At 44.0% G+C, this 17,172-nt stretch overlaps 1 protein-coding gene across 3 annotated transcripts in view; it reads left to right on the plus strand.

Annotated features, from left to right (window-relative positions):
- LOC145861743 (exportin-1) overlaps window positions 1–17,172 on the plus strand; it is a 113,499-nt gene that overhangs the window by 80,303 nt on the left and 16,024 nt on the right. For all 3 annotated transcript variants that reach the window (XM_082964949.1, XM_082964948.1, XM_082964950.1), the window contains exons 15-21: window positions 1,429–1,585; window positions 2,950–3,113; window positions 4,073–4,207; window positions 9,294–9,477; window positions 9,902–10,008; window positions 13,761–13,955; window positions 16,064–16,232. In XM_082964949.1, the coding sequence (XP_082821075.1) occupies window positions 1,429–1,585; window positions 2,950–3,113; window positions 4,073–4,207; window positions 9,294–9,477; window positions 9,902–10,008; window positions 13,761–13,955; window positions 16,064–16,232 (1,111 nt within the window). The remainder of the gene's footprint in view (window positions 1–1,428; window positions 1,586–2,949; window positions 3,114–4,072; window positions 4,208–9,293; window positions 9,478–9,901; window positions 10,009–13,760; window positions 13,956–16,063; window positions 16,233–17,172) is intronic.

Consider the following 17,172-nt stretch of genomic DNA (forward strand, 5'->3'; position numbering starts at 1 on the left):
AGCTGAATCTTTCTCTTCAGCAGAATGTTGAGCTGAATCTTTCTCTCCAGGAGAATGTTGAGCTGAATCTTTCTCTCTAGGAGAATGTTGAGCTGAATCTTTCTCTTCAGGAGAATGTTTAGTTGAATCTTTCTCTTCAGGAGAATGTTGAGCTGAATCTTTCTCTCTAGGAGAATGTTGAGCTGAATCTTTCTCTTCAGGAGAATGTTGAGCTGAATCTTTCTCTCCAGGAGAATGTTTAGTTGAATCTTTCTCTTCAGGAGAATGTTGAGCTGAATCTTTCTCTCTAGGAGAATGTTTAGCTGAATCTTTCTCTTCAGGAGAATGTTGAGCTGAATCTTTCTCTCTAGGAGAATGTTGAGCTGAATCTTTCTCTCCAGGAGAATGTTTAGTTGAATCTTTCTCTTCAGGAGAATGTTGAGCTGAATCTTTCTCTTCAGGAGAATGTTGAGCTGAATCTTTCTCTTCAGGAGAATGTTGAGCTGAATCTTTCTCTTCAGGAGAATGTTGAGCTGAATCTTTCTCTTCAGGGGAATGTTGAGCTGAATCTTTCTCTTCAGGAGAATGTTTAGCTGAATCTTTCTCTTCAGGAGAATGTTGAGCTGAATCTTTCTCTCTAGGAGAATGTTGAGCTGAATCTTTCTCTTCAGGAGAATGTTGAGCTGAATCTTTCTCTTCAGCAGAATGTTGAGCTGAATCTTTCTCTTCAGGAGAATGTTGAGCTGAATCTTTCTCTTCAGCAGAATGTTGAGCTGAATCTTTCTCTCCAGGAGAATGTTGAGCTGAATCTTTCTCTCCAGGAGAATGTTTAGTTGAATCTTTCTCTTCAGGAGAATGTTGAGCTGAATCTTTCTCTCCAGGAGAATGTTTAGTTGAATCTTTCTCTTCAGGAGAATGTTGAGCTGAATCTTTCTCTCTAGGAGAATGTTTAGCTGAATCTTTCTCTTCAGGAGAATGTTGAGCTGAATCTTTCTCTCTAGGAGAATGTTGAGCTGAATCTTTCTCTTCAGGAGAATGTTGAGCTGAATCTTTCTCTCCAGGAGAATGTTTAGTTGAATCTTTCTCTTCAGGAGAATGTTGAGCTGAATCTTTCTCTTCAGGAGAATGTTGAGCTGAATCTTTCTCTTCGGGAGAATGTTTAGCTGAATCTTTCTATTCGGGAGAATGTTGAGCTGAATCTTTCTCTCTAGGAGAATGTTGAGATGCAGGAGGTGCAGGAGGAAAGATGTGGGGGTAAAACAGTGCTGCCTCTGGACACACTGGACCTCAAGGATGAACATATCGCTCATCTATTGTCCAAAGACTCTCTGTTATCCATCTGTCTGTTATCCATCTGTCTAACTGAGTTGGGATTGTGTGTGTGTGTGTGTGTGTGTGTGTGTGTGTGTGTGTGTGTGTGTGTGTGTGTGTGTGTGTGTGTGTGTGTAGGATCTGCTGGGTCTGTGTGAACAGAAGAGGGGGAAGGACAATAAGGCCATCATTGCCTCCAATATCATGTACATCGTGGGCCAGTACCCTCGCTTCCTCAGAGCCCACTGGAAGTTCCTCAAGACTGTCGTCAATAAACTCTTTGAGTTCATGCACGGTGAGAGAACTAACTCTGTCTGTGTAACTGGTGTACAGAGGTGAGAGAACCAACTCTGTCTGTGTAACTGGTGTACAGAGGTGAGAGAACTAACTCTGTCTGTGTAACTGGTGTACAGAGGTGAGAGAACTAACTCTGTCTGTGTAACTGGTGTACAGAGGTGAGAGAACTAACTCTGTCTGTGTAACTGGTGTACAGAGGTGAGAGAACTAACTGTCTGTGTAACTGGTGTACAGAGGTGAGAGAACTAACTGTCTGTGTAACTGGTGTACAGAGGTGAGAGAACTAACTCTGTCTGTGTAACTGGTGTACAGAGGTGAGAGAACTAACTGTCTGTGTAACTGGTGTACAGAGGTGAGAGAACTAACTGTCTGTGTAACTGGTGTACAGAGGTGAGAGAACTAACTGTCTGTGTAACTGGTGTACAGAGGTGAGAGAACTAACTCTGTCTGTGTAACTGGTGTACAGAGGTGAGAGAACTAACTGTCTGTGTAACTGGTGTACAGAGGTGAGAGAACCAACTCTGTCTGTGTAACTGGTGTACAGAGGTGAGAGAACTAACTCTGTCTGTGTAACTGGTGTACAGAGGTGAGAGAACTAACTCTGTCTGTGTAACTGGTGTACAGAGGTGAGAGAACTAACTCTGTCTGTGTAACTGGTGTACAGAGGTGAGAGAACTAACTGTCTGTGTAACTGGTGTACAGAGGTGAGAGAACTAACTCTGTCTGTGTAACTGGTGTACAGAGGTGAGAGAACTAACTCTGTCTGTGTAACTGGTGTACAGAGGTGAGAGAACTAACTCTGTCTGTGTAACTGGTGTACAGAGGTGAGAGAACTAACTCTGTCTGTGTAACTGGTGTACAGAGGTGAGAGAACTAACTCTGTCTGTGTAACTGGTGTACAGAGGTGAGAGAACTAACTCTGTCTGTGTAACTGGTGTACAGAGGTGAGAGAACTAACTCTGTCTGTGTAACTGGTGTACAGAGGTGAGAGAACTAACTCTGTCTGTGTAACTGGTGTACAGAGGTGAGAGAACTAACTCTGTCTGTGTAACTGGTGTACAGAGGTGAGAGAACTAACTCTGTGTGTGTAACTGATGTACAGAGGTGAGAGAACTAACTCTGTCTGTGTAACTGGTGTACAGAGGTGAGAGAACTAACTCTGTCTGTGTAACTGGTGTACAGAGGTGAGAGAACTAACTCTGTCTGTGTAACTGGTGTACAGAGGTGAGAGAACTAACTCTGTCTGTGTAACTGGTGTACAGAGGTGAGAGAACTAACTCTGTGTGTGTAACTGATGTACAGAGGTGAGATGTGTGTTTTCCAGCCTGTCTCACCCCCTCCCTCCCTTTCTCCCCCTCTCAGAGACCCATGATGGGGTACAGGATATGGCGTGTGACACTTTCATCAAGATCGCCCAGAAGTGCCGTCGCCATTTTGTCCAGGTGCAGGTGGGCGAGGTGATGCCCTTCATCGACGAGATCCTCAACAACATCAACACCATCATCTGTGACCTGCAGCCACAACAGGTACACACACACACACGCACACGCACACACGCGCGACGAGATCCTCAACAACATCAACTCCATCATCATGACCTTTAACCCCAACAGATAGGTCAGCCTCAGGCCCTAGAAATGCACTGACTAGAGAGGACTATAACTCATTCACTCAACCAAAACTAAAAGGCGTGTATTAGGGCATGTTGAAATGGGTTCGAACACATACCAAGCTGTAGAAATGGATTGAGTAGAGAGGACTCTGTCATGTCTACTGAAAAAGCGCTGGGATTCAGAACATTTGAGCATTTCCAGTCTAACCAATAAAACCCAGATTGTCTTTCACTGTTTCTTGTATCTGTGTTCATTATTAATAACGCTGACAAAAGTTACAAACCTTGACCATCCCTCAGTGCTGATGTTGTTTGTGTGTTCGTACCAAGCTGTAGAAACACACTGACTAGATGGGACTTGATCTCTCTGTCCACTGAGAAGCGTCACGCTGACTCAGAGCAGAATCTAGTATTTGTATATCTATCTCTGTCTACTGAGAAGCATCACCCTGACTCAGAGCAGAATCTAGTATTTGTGTATCTATCTCTGTCTACTGAGAAGCGTCACGCTGACTCAGAGCAGAATCTAGTATTTGTGTATCTATCTCTGTCTACTGAGATGCATCACGCTGACTCAGAGCTGAACTAGTATTTGTGTATCTATCTCTGTCTACTGAGATGCATCACGCTGACTCAGAGCAGAATCTAGTATTTGTGTATCTATCTCTGTCTACTGAGAAGCATCACGCTGACTCAGAGCAGAATCTAGTATTTGTGTATCTATCTCTGTCTACTGAGATGCATCACGCTGACTCAGAGCGGAATCTAGTATTTGTGTATCTATCTCTGTCTACTGAGAAGCATCACCCTGACTCAGAGCAGAATGTAGTATTTGTGTATGTTATGTCACATGAATGTGTGTGTGTTGTGCAGGTTCATACGTTCTACGAGGCCGTGGGGTATATGATCGGAGCCCAGACAGACCAGGCAGTACAAGAGCATATCATAGAGAAATACATGTTACTACCTAACCAGGTGTGGGACAGCATCATTCAACAGGCCACCAAGGTACGTCACTCCTGTAATAATCAATCTATTCACTCCTGTAATAATCAATCTATTCACTCCTGTAATAATCAATCTATTCACTGTGTGATCATTCATTTCATATTTTGTACATGTTTTGTAAATAAGCTAAAATCGGCCAGTGAGAACATGACTGGATAGGACAGTGAGTAAGACAGGATGGAGGGAGAGAGTTGTTCAGAAGAGCAGTGTGTCTGATTGAAACCCAGGTCAGGACTGTTATGTACATGTGTTCAGCTGCTGGAGAACCCCAGGTCACAGAAAGATGTGTAGTAGCTACCCCTTTCCTGTAGTCAAAGACCTGTAGTAGCTAACCCTTTCCTGTAGTCAAAGACCAGTAGTCGCTACCCCTTTCCTGTAGTCAAAGACCTGTAGTAGCTACCCCTTTCCTGTAGTCAAAGACCTGTAGTCGCTTCCCCTTTCCTGTAGTCAAAGACCTGTAGTCGCTACCCCTTTCCTGTAGTCAAAGACATGTAGTAGCTACCCCTTTCCTGTAGTCAAAGACCTGTAGTCGCTACCCCTTTCCTGTAGTCAAAGACCTGTAGTAGCTACCCCTTTCCTGTAGTCAAAGACCTGTAGTAGCTACCCCTTTCCTGTAGTCAAAGACCTGTAGTAGCTACCCCTTTCCTGTAGTCAAAGACCTGTAGTAGCTACCCCTTTCCTGTAGTCAAAGACCAGTAGTCGCTACCCCTTTCCTGTAGTCAAAGACCTGTAGTAGCTACCCCTTTCCTGTAGTCAAAGACCTGTAGTCGCTACCCCTTTCCTGTAGTCAAAGACCTGTAGTAGCTACCCCTTTCCTGTAGTCAAAGACCTGTAGTAGCTACCCCTTTCCTGCAGTCAAAGACCTGTAGTCGCTACCCCTTTCCTGCAGTCAAAGACCTGTAGTAGCTACCCCTTTCCTGTAGTCAAAGACCTGTAGTAGCTACCCCTTTCCTGTAGTCAAAGACCTGTAGTAGCTACCCCTTTCCTGTAGTCAAAGACCTGTAGTAGCTACCCCTTTCCTGTAGTCAAAGACCTGTAGTAGCTACCCCTTTCCTGTAGTCAAAGACCTGTAGTAGCTACCCCTTTCCTGTAGTCAAAGACCTGTAGTCGCTACCCCTTTCCTGCAGTCAAAGACCTGTAGTAGCTACCCCTTTCCTGTAGTCAAAGACCTGTAGTCGCTACCCCTTTCCTGCAGTCAAAGACCTGTAGTCGCTACCCCTTTCCTGTAGTCAAAGACCTGTAGTAGCTACCCCTTTCCTGCAGTCAAAGACCTGTAGTAGCTACCCCTTTCCTGTAGTCAAAGACCTGTAGTCGCTACCCCTTTCCTGTAGTCAAAGACCTGTAGTAGCTACCCCTTTCCTGTAGTCAAAGACCTGTAGTAGCTACCCCTTTCCTGTAGTCAAAGACCTGTAGTCGCTACCCCTTTCCTGCAGTCAAAGACCTGTAGTAGCTACCCCTTTCCTGTAGTCAAAGACCTGTAGTAGCTACCCCTTTCCTGTAGTCAAAGACCTGTAGTAGCTACCCCTTTCCTGTAGTCAAAGACCTTTAGGAGCTACCCCTTTCCTGTAGTCAAAGACCTGTAGTAGCTACCCCTTTCCTGTAGTCAAAGACCTGTAGTAGCTACCCCTTTCCTGTAGTCAAAGACCTGTAGTCGCTACCCCTTTCCTGCAGTCAAAGACCTGTAGTAGCTACCCCTTTCCTGTAGTCAAAGACCTGTAGTCGCTACCCCTTTCCTGTAGTCAAAGACCTGTAGTCGCTACCCCTTTCCTGTAGTCAAAGACCTGTAGTAGCTACCCCTTTCCTGTAGTCAAAGACCTGTAGTAGCTACCCCTTTCCTGTAGTCAAAGACCTGTAGTCGCTACCCCTTTCCTGTAGTCAAAGACCTGTAGTAGCTACCCCTTTCCTGTAGTCAAAGACCTGTAGTAGCTACCCCTTTCCTGTAGTCAAAGACCGGTCGTCGCTACCCCTTTCCTGCAGTCAAAGACCTGTAGTAGCTACCCCTTTCCTGTAGTCAAAGACCTGTAGTAGCTACCCCTTTCCTGTAGTCAAAGACCTGTAGTCGCTACCCCTTTCCTGTAGTCAAAGACCTGTAGTAGCTACCCCTTTCCTGTAGTCAAAGACCTGTAGTCGCTACCCCTTTCCTGTAGTCAAAGACCTGTAGTAGCTACCCCTTTCCTGTAGTCAAAGACCTGTAGTAGCTACCCCTTTCCTGTAGTCAAAGACCTGTAGTAGCTACCCCTTTCCTGTAGTCAAAGACCTGTAGTAGCTACCCCTTTCCTGTAGTCAAAGACCAGTAGTCGCTACCCCTTTCCTGTAGTCAAAGACCTGTAGTAGCTACCCCTTTCCTGTAGTCAAAGACCTGTAGTCGCTACCCCTTTCCTGTAGTCAAAGACCTGTAGTAGCTACCCCTTTCCTGTAGTCAAAGACCTGTAGTCGCTACCCCTTTCCTGCAGTCAAAGACCTGTAGTCGCTACCCCTTTCCTGTAGTCAAAGACCTGTAGTAGCTACCCCTTTCCTGCAGTCAAAGACCTGTAGTAGCTACCCCTTTCCTGTAGTCAAAGACCTGTAGTCGCTACCCCTTTCCTGTAGTCAAAGACCTGTAGTAGCTACCCCTTTCCTGTAGTCAAAGACCTGTAGTAGCTACCCCTTTCCTGTAGTCAAAGACCTGTAGTCGCTACCCCTTTCCTGCAGTCAAAGACCTGTAGTAGCTACCCCTTTCCTGTAGTCAAAGACCTGTAGTAGCTACCCCTTTCCTGTAGTCAAAGACCTGTAGTCGCTACCCCTTTCCTGTAGTCAAAGACCTGTAGTAGCTACCCCTTTCCTGTAGTCAAAGACCTGTAGTAGCTACCCCTTTCCTGTAGTCAAAGACCGGTCGTCGCTACCCCTTTCCTGCAGTCAAAGACCTGTAGTAGCTACCCCTTTCCTGTAGTCAAAGACCTGTAGTAGCTACCCCTTTCCTGTAGTCAAAGACCTGTAGTAGCTACCCCTTTCCTGTAGTCAAAGACCTGTAGTCGCTACCCCTTTCCTGTAGTCAAAGACCTGTAGTAGCTACCCCTTTCCTGTAGTCAAAGACCTGTAGTAGCTACCCCTTTCCTGTAGTCAAAGACCTGTAGTAGCTACCCCTTTCCTGTAGTCAAAGACCAGTAGTCGCTACCCCTTTCCTGTAGTCAAAGACCTGTAGTAGCTACCCCTTTCCTGTAGTCAAAGACCTGTAGTCGCTACCCCTTTCCTGTAGTCAAAGACCTGTAGTAGCTACCCCTTTCCTGTAGTCAAAGACCTGTAGTCGCTACCCCTTTCCTGCAGTCAAAGACCTGTAGTCGCTACCCCTTTCCTGTAGTCAAAGACCTGTAGTAGCTACCCCTTTCCTGCAGTCAAAGACCTGTAGTAGCTACCCCTTTCCTGTAGTCAAAGACCTGTAGTCGCTACCCCTTTCCTGTAGTCAAAGACCTGTAGTAGCTACCCCTTTCCTGTAGTCAAAGACCTGTAGTAGCTACCCCTTTCCTGTAGTCAAAGACCTGTAGTCGCTACCCCTTTCCTGCAGTCAAAGACCTGTAGTAGCTACCCCTTTCCTGTAGTCAAAGACCTGTAGTAGCTACCCCTTTCCTGTAGTCAAAGACCTGTAGTAGCTACCCCTTTCCTGTAGTCAAAGACCTGTAGTAACTACCCCTTTCCTGTAGTCAAAGACCTGTAGTAGCTACCCCTTTCCTGCAGTCAAAGACCTGTAGTCGCTACCCCTTTCCTGTAGTCAAAGACCTGTAGTAGCTACCCCTTTCCTGCAGTCAAAGACCTGTAGTAGCTACCCCTTTCCTGTAGTCAAAGACCTGTAGTAGCTACCCCTTTCCTGTAGTCAAAGACCTGTAGTCGCTACCCCTTTCCTGTAGTCAAGGACCTGTAGTAGCTACCCCTTTCCTGTAGTCAAAGACCTGTAGTAGCTACCCCTTTCCTGTAGTCAAAGACCTGTAGTAGCTACCCCTTTCCTGTAGTCAAAGACCTGTAGTAGCTACCCCTTTCCTGTAGTCAAAGACCTGTAGTAACTACCCCTTTCCTGTAGTCAAAGACCTGTAGTAACTACCCCTTTCCTGTAGTCAAAGACCTGTAGTAGCTACCCCTTTCCTGTAGTCAAAGACCTGTAGTAGCTACCCCTTTCCTGTAGTCAAAGACCTGTAGTAGCTACCCCTTTCCTGTAGTCAAATCACCTAGTGGCCTCATGGCTGGTATGTTATTCATATTTTTCATCATTTCCTAATTAATAAGTTGTATAAATAAAAAATATATATTAAAAAAAACAGAAAATCTGATGTTTCTATGTCAAACAGTTTTGTTATATTTCAGTCTTCTGTGACCCTGATTTAGTCCACTGCAGTGAAAGATTATTAACTTAACCCATTCACGTTTCAGTCTGATCAATAACCCTGATCAATAACCCTGATCAATAACCCTGATCAAGTCACCCACACACCTGGGAAACTGAATATACAAAATCTATTTTCTCTCTAATGATGTCCAGCTGTCTTTATGGGCTATTTGTCCAGGACACAGATAAAGTTTAATCCTGAACTGAAAAAAGTATTCTCCATTGAGGTTATTGATTGTAAATGATTGTTTTGTTCTTTGTGGACCCCAGGAAGAAGAGTAGCTGTTGCAGCTTATTGGCATTATTAAACTCAATATAATCAGAATGAATAAACAGGCTCATTATATCTGTTTCTTCTCTAGTCAACCCCTTTATTATTGTCATGTTTTAACTCTATCCATTCACATTTCAGTCTCATGATCACTAAAGTACCCTTCTCTTAAATCTCTACCCAGTACAGCCAGGAGAGGACTGGCCACCCCTCAGAGCCTGGTTCCTCTCTACCCAGTACAGCCAGGAGAGGACTGGCCACCCCTCAGAGCCTGGTTCCTCTCTAGGTTTCTTCCTAGGTTCCTGCTGTCCAGGGAGTTTTTCCTAGCCATCGTGCTTCTACATCTGCATTGCTTGCTGTTTGGGGTTTTAGGCTGGGTTTCTGTACAGCACTTAATGACATCTGCTGATGTAAAAAGGTCTTAATAAATGACATGTGATTGATTGACTCCCCTCTGTTAGAACGTGGACATTCTGAAGGACCCAGAGACAGTGAAGCAGCTAGGCAGCATCCTGAAGACCAACGTCCGGGCTTGTAAGGCCGTGGGACACCCCTTCGTTATCCAGTTAGGACGCATTTATCTGGACATGCTCAACGTCTACAAGTGCCTCAGTGAAAACATCTCCGCAGCCATCCAGACCAACGGTCAGTGGGGGGGTGTTTGGGGGATGGGGTGGGCTGGGCTGGGGGCTGTGTATGTGTGTGTGTGTGTCCTCTCCTCATGCATCTCTTCTCTTGGCGGTGTGTCCTTTCCTCATGCGTCTGTTCTCTTGGCGGTGTGTCCTTTCCTCATGCGTCTGTTCTCTTGGCGGTGTGTCCTTTCCTCATGCGTCTGTTCTCTTGGCGGTGTGTCCTTTCCTCATGCGTCTGTTCTCTTGGCGGTGTGTCCTTTCCTCATGCGTCTGTTCTCTTGGCGGTGTGTCCTTTCCTCATGCGTCTGTTCTCTTGGCGGTGTGTCCTTTCCTCATGCGTCTGTTCTCTTGGCGGTGTGTCCTTTCCTCATGCGTCTGTTCTCTTGGCGGTGTGTCCTTTCCTCATGCGTCTGTTCTCTTGGCGCTGTGCGTTTCAGGAGAGATGGTGACGAAACAGCCCCTGATCAGAAGTATGAGGACGGTGAAAAGAGAGACGCTCAAACTCATCTCCGGCTGGGTTAGCAGATCCAGCGATCCACAGATGGTGAGATACACATATATACACATCTGACAGGAAGATATTGGTACTACATATATCACATATATACACATCTGACAGGAAGATATTGGTACTACATATATCACATATATACACATCTGACAGGAAGATATTGGTACTACATATATCACATATATACACATCTGACAGGAAGATATTGGTACTACATATATCACATATATACACATCTGACAGGAAGATATTGGTACTACATATATCACATATATACACATCTGACAGGAAGATATTGGTACTACATATATCACATATATACACATCTGACAGGAAGATATTGGTACTACATATATCACATATATACACATCTGACAGGAAGATATTGGTACTACATATATCACATATATACACATCTGACAGGAAGATATTGGTACTACATATATCACATATATACACATCTGACAGGAAGATATTGGTACTACATATATCACATATATACACATCTGACAGGAAGATATTGGTACTACATATATCAGATATATACACATCTGACAGGAAGATATTGGTACTACATATATCACATATATACACATCTGACAGGAAGATATTGGTACTACATATATCAGATATATACACATCTGACAGGAAGATATTGGTACTACATATATCACATATATACACATCTGACAGGAAGATATTGGTACTACATATATCACATATATACACATCTGACAGGAAGATATTGGTACTACATATATCACATATATACACATCTGACAGGAAGATATTGGTACTACATATATCACATATATACACATCTGACAGGAAGATATTGGTACTACATATATCACATATATACACATCTGACAGGAAGATATTGGTACTACATATATCACATATATACACATCTGACAGGAAGATATTGGTACTACATATATCAGATATATACACATCTGACAGGAAGATATTGGTACTACATATATCACATATATACACATCTGACAGGAAGATATTGGTACTACATATATCAGATATATACACATCTGACAGGAAGATATTGGTACTACATATATCACATATATACACATCTGACAGGAAGATATTGGTACTACATATATCACATATATACACATCTGACAGGAAGATATTGGTACTACATATATCACATATATACACATCTGACAGGAAGATATTGGTACTACATATATCAGATATATACACATCTGACAGGAAGATATTGGTACTACATATATCACATATATACACATCTGACAGGAAGATATTGGTACTACATATATCACATATATACACATCTGACAGGAAGATATTGGTACTACATATATCAGATATATACACATCTGACAGGAAGATATTGGTACTACGTATATCAAATATATACACATCTGACAGGAAGATATTGGTACTACATATATCAGATATATACACATCTGACAGGAAGATATTGGTACTACATGTATCAGAATATATTGTTACTACATACAGTTGAAGTGGGAAGTTTACATACACTTAGGTTGGAGTCCTTAAAACTCGTTTTTCAACCACTCCACAAATTTCTTGTTAACAACCTATAGTTTTGGCAAGTCGGTTAGGACATCTACTTTGTGCATGACACAAGTAATTTTTCCAATAATTGTTTACAGACAGATTATTTCACTTATAATTCACTGTATCCCAATTCGTGGGTCAGAAGTTTACATACACCAAGTTGACTGTGCCTTTAAACAGCTTGGAAAATGTCAGAAAATCTTATCATGGCTTTAGAAGCTTCTGATAGGCTAATTGACATAATTTGAGGTGTACCTGTGGATGTATTTCAAGGCCTACATTCAAACTCAGTGCCTCTTTGCTTGACATCATGGGAAAATCAAAAGAAATCAACCAAGACCTCAGAAAAAAAATTGTAGACCTCCACAAGTCTGGTTCATCCTTGGGAGCAATTTCCAAATGCCTGAAGGTACCACGTTCATCTGTACAAACAATAGTACGCAAGTATAAACACCATGAGACCACGCAGCCGTCATACCACTCAGGAAGGAGACGCATTCTGTCTTCTAGAGATGAACGTACTTTGGTGCGAAAAGTGCAAATCAATCCCAGAACAACAGCAAAGGACCTTGTGAAGATGCTGGATGAAACAGGTACAAAAGTATCTATATCCACAGTAAAACGAGTCCTATATCGACATAACCTGAAAGGCCACTCAGCAAGGAAGAAGCCACTGCTCCAAAACCGCCATAAAAAAGTCAGACTAGGTTTGCAACTGCACATGGGGACAAAGATCGTACTTTTTGGAGAAATGTCCTCTGGTGTAATGAAACAAAAATAGAACTGTTTGGCCATAATGACCATTGTTATGTTTGGAGGAAAAATGGTGAGGCTTGCAAGCCAAAGAACACCATCCCAATCGTGAAGCACGGGGATGGCAGCATCATGTTGTGGGGGTGCTTTGCTGCAGGAGGGACTGGTACACTTCACAAAATAGATGGCATCATGTGGAAGGAAAATGACGTAGATATATTGAAGCAACATCTCAAGACATCAGTCAGGAAGATAAAGCTTGGTCGCAAATGGGTCTTCCAAATGGACAATGACCCCAAGCATGCTTCCAAAGTTGTGGCAAAATGGCTTAAGGACAACAAAGTCAAGGTGTTGGAGTGGCCATCACAAAGCCTTTACCTCAATCCTATAGAAAATGTGTGGCAGAACTGAAAAGGCGTGTGCGAGCAAGGAGGCCTACAAACCTGACTCAGTTACACCAGCTCTGTCAGGAGGAATGGGCCAATATTCACCCAACTTATTGTGGGAAGCTTGTGGAAGGCTACCCGAAACATTTGACCCAAGTTAAAAAAGATTTAGGCAATGCTACCAAATACTAATTGAGTGTATGTAAACTTCTGGGAATGTGATGAAAGAAATAAAAGCTGAAATAAATCATTCTCTCTACTATTATTCTGACATTTCACATTCTTAAAATAAAGTGGTGATCCTAACTGACCTAAAACGGAATTTTTACTAGGATTAAATGTCAGGAATTGTGAAAAACTGAGTTTAAATGTATTTGGGCAAGGTGTATGTTAACTTCTGACTTAAACTGTATATCAGGATATATTGTTACTACATGTATCAGGATATATTGTTACTACATATATCCTGATATATTGTTACTACATATATCCTGATATATTGTTACTACATATATCAGGATATATTGCTACTGCATGTATCAGGATATATTGTTACTACATGTATCAGGATATATTGTTACTACATGTATCAGGATATATTGTTACTACATGTATCAGGATATATTGTTACTACATGTATCAGGATATATTGTTACTACATGTATCAGGATATATTGTTACTACATGTGTCAGGATATATTGTTACTACATGTGTCAGGATATATTGTTACTACATGTGTCAGGATATATTGTTACTACATGTATCAGGATATATTGTTACTACATATATCCCAATGGAAGACAGCGGAGGTGTTTCAATGAAAAACTACATGACAGAAAAGACTTATACACCCTAGACTGTCCAACCTGACTGTTTAAAGCAGTACTTGTCAGTCCTGTGTGTACTCCAGGAACCGTGTTGGTCACTTAGTCCTTAGTAACAAACACACACACACTGACCTCAGTCCTGTCCTACAATAACCTGGTGAGAACATAACAACAACATTCCTCCCTCTGCCGCGTTGATCTGTCCGTTAATCCCATCCTCTCTTCCCTTCCGGTGTTCCTTCCTTCCAGGTGGGGGAGAACTTTGTTCCGCCACTGCTCGACGCCGTTCTCATCGACTACCAGCGCAACGTCCCCGCCGCCCGGGAGCCTGAGGTCCTCAGCACCATGGCAACCATCGTCAACAAGCTGGGCGGACACATCACCGGGGAGATCCCGCAGATCTTCGATGCCGTGTTCGAATGCACGCTCAACATGATCAATAAAGTACGTATCAGCATTATTAATAGTGGGTATTGTCCTAAACTTTCATCTTGAAAATGTATAAAATGTACTCTTAACATGTTGAAGTCAGTATGGCTGTAAATCCTTGACATAGTAGGCAAAACTTGTCAAAAGTACAAACCAAACTACCAAAACATCCAATGATGTGATTTATAAATAAAGGATCTGGGTTCCTGAAAGGACTGATCTCAATAATATATAAACAACTTTTGGAAAGCTCATATTCTGAACTAGACATTAAAAGAGTCAATTCTACAGATCTAATTGAATCTGAACAACGCTTTAACTGGAACAGAATATGGGAAAATCTGACCTTGGCATCCCGTAATCTGAGGGTGTAGGAAGCATGGTTTCTGGGTGGGGAGGGAGGATGTAGGTGGGTGGATGGGGACTGAGCGGGGGAATGGGTCGGGTTACCTTGTATGCATTGATTTGATTGTTTTTGTACCTGTAACCCCCCTCTGAAAAAATAAAAACGACAGCAAAATAAGTCAATTTTAAAGAGGTAGTTCACTGAGATCTCCATTTCCATACTGACTGTAGGGGGTCTCTCCATGGAGTGTTCCATTTCTATACTGACTGTAGGGGGTCTCTCCATGGAGTGTTCCATTTCCATACTGACTGTAAGGGGTCTCTCTCCATGGAGTGTTCCATTTCCATACTGACTGTAGGGGGTCTCTCTCCATGGAGTGTTCCATTTCCATACTGACTGTAGGGGGTCTCTCTCCATGGAGTGTTCCATTTCCATACTGACTGTAAGGGGTCTCTCTCCATGGAGTGTTCCATTTCCCTACTGACTGTAGGGGGTCTCTCTCCATGGAGTGTTCCATTTCCATACTGACTGTAGGGGGTCTCTCCATGGAGTGTTCCATTTCCATACTGACTGTAGGGGGTCTCTCCATGGAGTGTTCCATTTCCATACTGACTGTAGGGGGTCTCTCCATGGAGTGTTCCATTTCCATACTGACTGTAGGGGGTCTCTCTCCGTGGAGATTTCCATTTCCATACTGACTGTAAGGGGTCTCTCCATGGAGTGTTCCATTTCCATACTGACTGTAGGGGGTCTCTCTCCATGGAGTGTTCCATTTCCATACTGACTGTAGGGGGTCTCTCTCCATGGAGTGTTCCATTTCCATACTGACTGTAGGGGGTCTCTCTCCATGGAGTGTTCCATTTCCATACTGACTGTAGGGGGTCTCTCTCCATGGAGTGTTCCATTTCCATACTGACTGTAGGGGGTCTCTCTCCATGGAGTGTTCCATTTCCATACTGACTGTAGGGGGTCTCTCTCCATGGAGTGTTCCATTTCCATACTGACTGTAGGGGGTCTCTCTCCATGGAGTGTTCCATTTCCATACTGACTGTAGGGGGTCTCTCTCCATGGAGTGTTCCATTTCCATACTGACTGTAGGGGGTCTCTCTCCATGGAGTGTTCCATTTCCATACTGACTGTAGGGGGTCTCTCTCCATGGAGTGTTCCATTTCCATACTGACTGTAGGGGGTCTCTCTCCATGGAGTGTTCCATTTCCATACTGACTGTAGGGGGTCTCTCCATAGAGTGTTCCATTTCCATACTGACTGTAGGGGGTCTCTCTCCATGGAGTGTTCCATTTCCATACTGACTGTAGGGGGTCACTCTCCATGGAGTGTTCCATTTCCATACTGACTGTAGGGGGTCTCTCTCCATGGAGTGTTCCATTTCCATACTGACTTTAGGGGGTCTCTCTCCATGGAGTGTTCCATTTCCATACTGACTGTAGGGGGTCTCTCTCCATGGAGATGTTCCATTTCCATACTGACTGTAGGGGGTCACTCTCCATGGAGTGTTCCATTTCCATACTGACTGTAGGGGGTCTCTCTCCATGGAGTGTTCCATTTCCATACTGACTGTAGGGGGTCTCTCTCCATGGAGTGTTCCATTTCCATACTGACTTTAGGGGGTCTCTCTCCATGGAGTGTTAGAGTGCTGTGTTGCACACATTTTACAACAGTTCTTCTACCAATACCAAGGCCAACCTATCTTTTTAATACCTACAACTGTTGTCGGTTGGTTCTCATCAATATGGCCCGTTTCACTCTCTCCCTCCAGGACTTTGAGGAGTACCCGGAACACAGGACTCATTTCTTCTACCTGCTGCAGGCGGTCAACTCCCACTGTTTCCCAGCATTCCTGGCCATCCCTCCGGCCCAGTTCAAACTGGTGCTGGACTCCATCATCTGGGCCTTCAAACACACCATGAGGAACGTGGCCGACACCGGTGAGAACACACACACACACACACACACACACACACACACACCACACACACACACACACACATACACACCATGAGGAACGTGGCCGACACCGGTGAGGCTTGAACACGAACACACACACACACACGCACACACACACACACACACCATGAGGAACGTGGCAGACACCGGTGAGGCTTGAACACGAACACACACACACACACACACACACACACACACACACACACCATGAGGAACGTGGCAGACACCGGTGAGGCTTGAACACACACACACACACCATGAGGAACGTGGCAGACACCGGTGAGGCTTGAACACACACACACACACCATGAGGAACGTGGCAGACACCGGTGAGGCTTGAACACACACACACACACACACACACACACACACACACACACACACACACACACACACACACACCATGAGGAACGTGGCAGACACCGGTGAGGCTTGAACATACACACACACACCATGAGGAACGTGGCCGACACCGGTGAGGCTTGAACACACACACACACACCATGAGGAACGTGGCAGACACCGGTGAGGCTTGAACACACACACACAACACACACACACAACACACACACACACGTGTTTTCCTTTACGAATGACAGCACTTGAATAAAATCATCCACATGTATTGATCACATCTTTACTAATGCTGCAGAAATCTTCTTTAAAGCAGTATCCAAATCCATTGGATGTACTGAACACAATATAGTAGCCATATCTAGGAAAACCAAAATTCCAAATGCTGGACCTAATATAGTGTATAAGAGGTCATACAATAAGTTTTGTAGTGATTCTTATGTTAATGTAAATAATATTTGCATGTCTGTGGTGTGTAACGAGGAGCAACCAGACGCTGCACTTGACACATTTTATGAAATTGCTTATTCCAGTTACTAATAAGCATGCACCCATTAAGAAAATTAC

Source organism: Salmo salar, chromosome 18 (genome assembly GCF_965601325.2).
Source record: "Salmo salar chromosome 18, fSalSal1, whole genome shotgun sequence".
NCBI lineage: Eukaryota > Metazoa > Chordata > Actinopteri > Salmoniformes > Salmonidae > Salmo > Salmo salar.